Source organism: Mytilus trossulus, chromosome 14, assembly GCF_036588685.1.
Source record: "Mytilus trossulus isolate FHL-02 chromosome 14, PNRI_Mtr1.1.1.hap1, whole genome shotgun sequence".
In the NCBI taxonomy this organism is placed as follows: Eukaryota; Metazoa; Mollusca; class Bivalvia; order Mytilida; family Mytilidae; genus Mytilus; species Mytilus trossulus.
This window is the reverse complement of record NC_086386.1, coordinates 25,125,549-25,132,808: the sequence shown is the minus strand read 5'-3', so window position 1 is coordinate 25,132,808 and position 7,260 is coordinate 25,125,549. Positions and strand designations below refer to the sequence as shown.

The 7,260-nt window shown below is 30.7% G+C and overlaps 1 protein-coding gene across 8 annotated transcripts in view; it reads right to left on the bottom strand.

Moving 5' to 3' along the window:
* Positions 1–360: 360 nt before the first annotated feature.
* The window catches only part of LOC134696390 (uncharacterized), a 48,228-nt gene continuing 41,328 nt past the window's right edge, over positions 361–7,260 (bottom strand). For all 8 annotated transcript variants that reach the window (XM_063558137.1, XM_063558133.1, XM_063558135.1 and 5 more), the window contains 2 exons: positions 6,651–6,716; positions 361–4,189 (listed from right to left, as the gene is read on the bottom strand). In XM_063558137.1, coding sequence (XP_063414207.1) covers positions 4,058–4,189; positions 6,651–6,716 — 198 coding nt within the window. In that variant the 3' untranslated portion in view covers positions 361–4,057. The remainder of the gene's footprint in view (positions 4,190–6,650; positions 6,717–7,260) is intronic.

Sequence of the window (7,260 nt, the reverse complement as noted above, 5' to 3'; positions counted from 1 at the left end):
ATGCTTTGGTTTTTGAGTTATAAGCCAAAAACTGCATTTTACCCCTTTGTTCTATTTTTAGCCGTGGCGGCCATCTTGGTTGGTTGACCGGGTCACGCCACACATTTTTTAAACTAGATACCCCAATGATGATTGTGGCCAAGTTTGGTTTGATTTGGCCCAGTAGTTTCAGAGGAGAAGATTTTTGTAAAAGTTAACGACGACGGACGACGACGACGACGACGGACGACGACGGACGACGACGGACGACGCCGGACGCCGGACGCCAAGTGATGAGAAAAGCTCACTTGGCCCTTCGGGCCAGGTGAGCTAAAAATGTAATTTTGTCTGGTAACCTAAAGAAAGAACAACTATTAACAATTTAGACATTGAACACTTTATTTACCATACATAAATAAATCTATTAATCTCAAGTCTATGAAAATAGAGAAAAGACCAAAATGTCTTAATCTAACTATAATTATTATAATAAAATAAAACTAAAATGAGCAAATGATGAAAGATAATAATGAGTCTGTTTTCCTTGTGATAATTGCGATTTGTCTTGAATATATGGTCGTACATGAAGTAATGTTTTATCAGTGTTTTTATCCTGACTATAAAGTGTTGATTATCTATTTGTATGATTTTCCATTCTAATATTTGAAGTCGCAATGATTTTGATGTAATAATGTTGTACCATGATTTAAAGGTAGGGTTTGTAACCTAATGATTCCTATTTCTGTTCCAACATAGTTGTTGATTGTGAACTATATACTGGCGTGTTCATCTTGTATCATTGGTGGAAATATTGGTAATTCAAGTCTTTAGAATATTAGCTATGAACTTGTACACACGATGTGAATAGTCGTGTTGTATTTTATTATGTCTGAACCTGTGGTTGTTTTAAAGAGGAGTAACTGCTGTGTATTTCACTACTGAATTACAACATTGTAATGGTACATGTATATGTGATGGATATTGCTTCATTGAATGATTTGTCATAATTTTCAATGACCTATCTATTTATCTTCCAACTCTATCAGTAGTACATAATTGTCAAACTGAACCATTTGTCCATTTCAATCTCTCAAATCTACCCATTTTAAATAAATAACAATTGTACTTTAACAATACTACAATATCAAACAACAATTAATATTTATGCATTAAATTAATTCAGGATTAAGAGTTAAAACATAAACGACTGGCACTTAGAACTTTAACAAGGTTAGAACGACGTAAATTTAACAGACATATATACCCATATTCAAAAAATTATAAACATTGTTGAGCCTACAAATTGGTTCATGTTTAATCAGTAATCATATTCACTTCCAATAGAAGCAAACTTTCATTGCATGAATCCACCTCCATGTGTAGCGAGGGTTCTATCAAATCAATTTTACTTTGGTCAGTCACAATTTGCATGTAGTCTTGTAATATGAATAAGAGATTACTTAATTATCTTTGAAGGACTTTATAGTTCCTACTTTAAGTAGTAGATTTTGAATTGAATTAACGATGTTAAAATTTTCTCTGTAATTCCATTTACGTTTAGAATGCGTATTTTAGTAAGAGTTTGATATTAATTATTATAAAAAAAAACATTTTTCTCATTTGAGCTTTGAATTAACTGAAATTTATTCTTACCTTTATTTCTGTTTATCTAATTTTTCTTTGTATAAATTATCACATAGTACAGTGTAGTATTATGATATCTATAATCAAAATCCCCTTTATCTATTTTTAGATAACAAGTTGAAAACAAATAGTTATACCTTATCCAACAAATCTAACAAGTACTGGGTATGAACATAACACTTAAATTCAAAATTGAAATTTTCCTGAATATTAATCATAATAGATTAAACTTAAACAACTGCCATTTTCTTACAAAGAAATTACCCAAAGGGGCATAACTGTTTTTTTCCTGATGTAACTTGTTTAAATACTTCTACAACAGAAAACGTTAACATTACCCTTTTTAAAGACAACAATTTAACAGCTATTATCACTTCATTCTTTTTCAAAATAAAATATCAATTCATAAAGTTAAAAATTCTGTAAATGTTTACACAAGTTTTGTAACATATAAAGGCAATGTACATTGTTTCACAATGCATACACACTTAAAGCACACACACAAACACAGATATATGTACATGTGCTAGGCAATTGAACTACATAGATAACATTTAATTGGAAAGAGACAAATTTGTGTCCTGAAAATTTACACTCGGGAATTCACGAAAGACTTCTTTACAGCTGTAAAATCAAAAGTTGAAAAAAAAAAATTTAATCAGTTCTTGGCAATATGATACTTCCAACTTCGTTTTGTGTGCAATTTTGTTTTTTGTCCATGGATTTATGAGTTTTGAACAACGATATACTACTGTTGCCTTTATTTGCTGACGCCCGTATATGTCAATATTTTGTTGATATTTTCAAATGCAACGTTTAATCAAATTGCAACAAAATATATTTTAAGAATTGTACAAGAAAATATTTGTTTCATGAACCTTATTACAGATGTAAAGAGTAGTCTTGTAAATTTAGCTGCCTATTTGATAACAAAATAAAACAAGAAAAAGTCAATATATATATCTTAAAATGTCATGTGTTTATGTCAATTATTATTTATAAACATTATTCATAACATTTTCTACGTCCGATTCATTATACTTCAGTCAAAAAGACTGTTGTAGATGTATATAACAACAGCATTTGATTAACTGCCAAAATGGTGTTAAGTGGGACATAAATGACATTCAACATTTTGTATTTCTACAATTTAGTTCATTAACTGAAAAAACTGAATCCAAATAGAAACATACTACATGAAGATATGACCATTGAAATGAAGTGAAGTATACATATATTCCTAACATAATGTTGTAAAATGTATTTATCAATAAGAAATCTCAAAACATACAACTATCTATGTTTAAATTGCATAATATAATACAAGGAAAAAGGTACAGACCAAAGTTAATGAAAAGCTAAAAAAAAAGATTTGTGTACATGAGATTCAAATTACAAAGTAACTTCATAAAGAGTTCTTTAAAAAGACTATAAAATACAATACCTATTACAATCAGAAGCAACTCTTTACCTAATTTGTTACACTACAACATTTTGTCAAATTCGAAACCTTTGCATAATCATTCGAAAGTCGGCTGTTGACTTAACTTTAAACTATTTCGTACGTTCAGATGTTAAACATAACGAACTCGATATTGTTTTTCCCTAATAATTCCCAATTATTCAATTTCGATAAAATTTCTAAATCTGATGTTCATCAAAGCTGAAACTTTCCTATACTAGTAAATTCTTCTCAACTTTAGTAGTTTATTCATTAAATCTTAACCCCTAGCCAACATTAATTTCGAAAATGACAATATGAGAATTTTTCTAATATTGCACTTAAAAAGAACCACAACATATGCCTATAATGTGTCCTGACAATGGCAAAGAAAACAGAATACTATTAAGCACACTAAGCTGCAAGTTTTCTTTACATGAAAGGGAACGTTAAAGATCATATGGAAATGATCCAGTCCTTGACACAGGCATATGGTTGTTTGTTCAATTTTGGTTTGGTTGATTGCGAATAAAATAAAAGATCACTAATAGCCAATAGGAGTTGTCTTTCTTTACTCACATACTTATCTTGTTATATGGTAATATGACAGGTAAATAAGTGTTCATTTCTACTTTCTAGTATATATAAATTCAAAGATACATTGTCATCGCGTATATCAACATATAGTTTCTTATAACGACTCCTTAAATATATTTCTTGAAAATTCTGAAATAAATGTTTCGAGGATGTAATCGGGAGCTTAGGTCACATGCTTGTTGCAAATATCTTGTTTTTTTTTTTGGTATTTCAAATTCTAAAGACATCTGTATAACCGTTTCCTATAAATATAGTAATGCTCATTGAGCATGAAACACTTTTTCACATTGTAGAAAAAAGCATGTGGCCTCAACCAGAGCACATCCATCGAACTATCCCAATGCCGTAATAAAAGACTGGATATTAGAGAAACGTTCCTTCCATGGTAACGTAACGTCACATTGTCGTATCAACCACGGAGTGCTTGGAATTCTGCATCTCTGTATGATCGGCGTAGGCATTCAAGGTGGCAAGTCGTGTATCCTTAAGATGTGTCAAATTAGAACTAATGACGATCAAAAAGTGAATCTGTAATTACAAAGATAGAGATTAAAGATTTATATTCGTTCAAGTATTTTTCTTTTACCTTCAAGTAGAATGTAAATAAATTAATCCTTTTTTACCAATGAATTATCAAATGTTCAGTTGATATTTTCAAATCAAATTCTGCAAAAAATGCGTGAGGGAATTGTCTACCTTGATTAATTCTTTTGTTAAGTAACTATAAATAAAAACATCAAATCTACCATGCAAGAATGTACCAAACAATTCTACAGGCTTTGCCAAGTTAAATGGCTATTTGTCCTGAACGATTGACCTGTGGATAGCGAAGTGAATTATATAGAGCCCGCTGTTTTGAAAAAGTTCAAGGTCAAAACGTAAAGTAACCTTTCTTAATTTCGATAGAAACTTGGTCGATTCAACACAAAATAAAAATAAATTACATATACTTGAATCAAAGGTATGTCAAGTTTGCACAATTTTTTATATGAAATGCAAAAGATGAATATAATCAGTAATGGTGGTAAATTTAGAAAAATGCAGAAAATGCGACAGCAATTCAAAATAACTTGATGCAAAAGCGCTTATCTTTTTCAATGCTACCTGTGAAATGAATCAATTTAGCACAATGTGTTTCCTTTGTATTGTTTCTATTGACTACTGTGACATTCAAACAATGATATGCAACAGTAACAAAGCCTCATTAGTGACTGCTTTATGCATTAACCAACCAAAAGAGAATCATTCCAGAGATTACACTCAAATATATATGCATAAATAACTTAATCGAAACAGCTTCAAATATCGTTATAAACACACTTACACATGACTAGGTTACGCAAGATGTTGTTTGAAATCAATTGTAACCGAATCGATGTTGCTTTTTGCAGAAAACATATGACCAGGATGTAATGTGATTTTAATGTCTTAATTGAAATCATTAAACTACTATAAACTTCTTTGGTAGCATTGTATCTTCCGCTTAGGTTTGATATCTATATTTCAGCTTTAGTATTCGTTTGTCTTAGACAATAGTTTGCATGTTTATCATAATCATAATGATCAGGAAAGAGTTATCATGTTTATCTTCATTAAGGAAAAAGTATTAATATGTAATAGGTTCCTGGAAGTCAATTTCACTTTTTCTCAATTAGTAAATACAGTTTTGTGTGTGTTGGCGTTCAGTGTTTCTGTTATTCCATTTTTCCTCTCAAATGTTTGCATCGGTTTTGGTTTAAGGCTTGCTTTTTTATTGAGTCAGTTAATGACTATTGAACAGCAGTATACTACTGTCGCTTTTATTTATAGTGATCTAAAAAGGTTAACAATGTTTTACACTGTACACAGAGATATACACACCAATATAACATGCAACAATATTTTACAAAAGAAATTGGCTAGGTTTGGATAAGGATATGATGTTGGTTTTTTTCCACAACATGATGAGTGCCTTGATCTTATATTGCTGTCTATATAGTTATCTGATAAAACTTTGGAACTACAAGGTCAGATCCTATACATAGCGCATTAATCATTTCCTCTTGCAATATCAAAATAGGATCGATTACACAAATATTTATATCATATTCGTTCTTGAAATCATATATCAATAAGTATACTATAAAAAGCATCGACATTGAGCTTATGAGGTTGAAATGTTGGAGTTAATTTTAAGGCACGAATGACTTGCATTTTATTATTAATATTCCTGAAGTACAAGTTAAATTTACATTTATATTTAAAAATAAAAAAACCAACATTAAACATTTAGGTGACATGTTTTTTTTCAAACGCACATGATATCCAGCTTTGATTGGAATAAAATTTCCCTTTTTTTTAAAAGACGTTGTACAACATTTTCACATTTTACAAACAGAACGATAAAACACAAAATTATTGACCAGAGGGACCTTACATGCAGACTTACTCCTACGTGTATATCAAGATTGTACATATTCTTGTAATTTGCAATATATGTCGTTAAAACTTGGTATATGATGCCAGCGTCGAATAAGAAACTAAAGAAAGAAAAAACAAAAATAAAATATCTACATCTAAAATAAACAAAATTGGATATGTATAGACAGGTCTTGGATAGACGTAAATAAGCAATTTATTTACAGCTAGTCATTTGTAAAAATCTTATGCTCGGGGACAAGTCTACCAGGGTATATTTGTTAATCATAAATAAAAGGGGTAACCTTTCTGAATGAAGACTATGGGATTTCATGCAGCATCCATTTTTCCAAAGCAAAACCCTTTTATGAGAATAGTTACGCGATATAAGATGTATTTATTTCTTTAAAACAATTTGAACATAGGTAAACTACCGTTGCCTGTAATGTACTTAAAAAACGGTACGTTTTGATTGATTTTCTTCATCTGGACATAAAACAGGTTACATTTATCTTTTAAATGCCTAGATTTGAGGAAAAGGACAGTATGGAAATCGTATGTTCGTGGTGGTGTCTGTGTGTTAGATACTTACCATGCTAACAGTGATCAAAATGGATGATACAAAGATGGTGATGTAGATGACCAATAACCGATCCGCCTAAAATAACAAAGATAATATTTGATTTACACGTGTTTAGCTGCGGATGTTTATCTATAACCCTGCTATGTTTTAAGATACAATATTTGTCATGTTTGTATCATTCTGAATCATTTGCCAGTACTATAGATCGTTATTTCTGATTTCGCAAGGCTTGTAGTTCAACATAACCTTCAATATTTAATACAAAGCAAGTCGCTTAGTGATGTTAAGCATATGAATCACAATCAACTACAATCCATCAAAACAAGTGGTATGTTCACGTGGAAAGTACACAAGAGACGAAATGTAATTAAAAGGGACGCTCAATACCACATCTCGGTGCGATTCTGGTCATTTGGCCTAGTTTTCGGTAATTTGTTTGTAGACAGGTGTGTATCTTCTCGTTTGTGTCTTGTAGTTGTCAGTTTTGACTTCGGCTTACGAGTTTGACTATCCGCCTCCATTTCAAATTATCAAAATCTCAAAAAGCGGATATATATATCAATAGTTTTCTGTACCAAACTTAACCCGATAAAAAATCTAGCAAGACAAAAACATATAC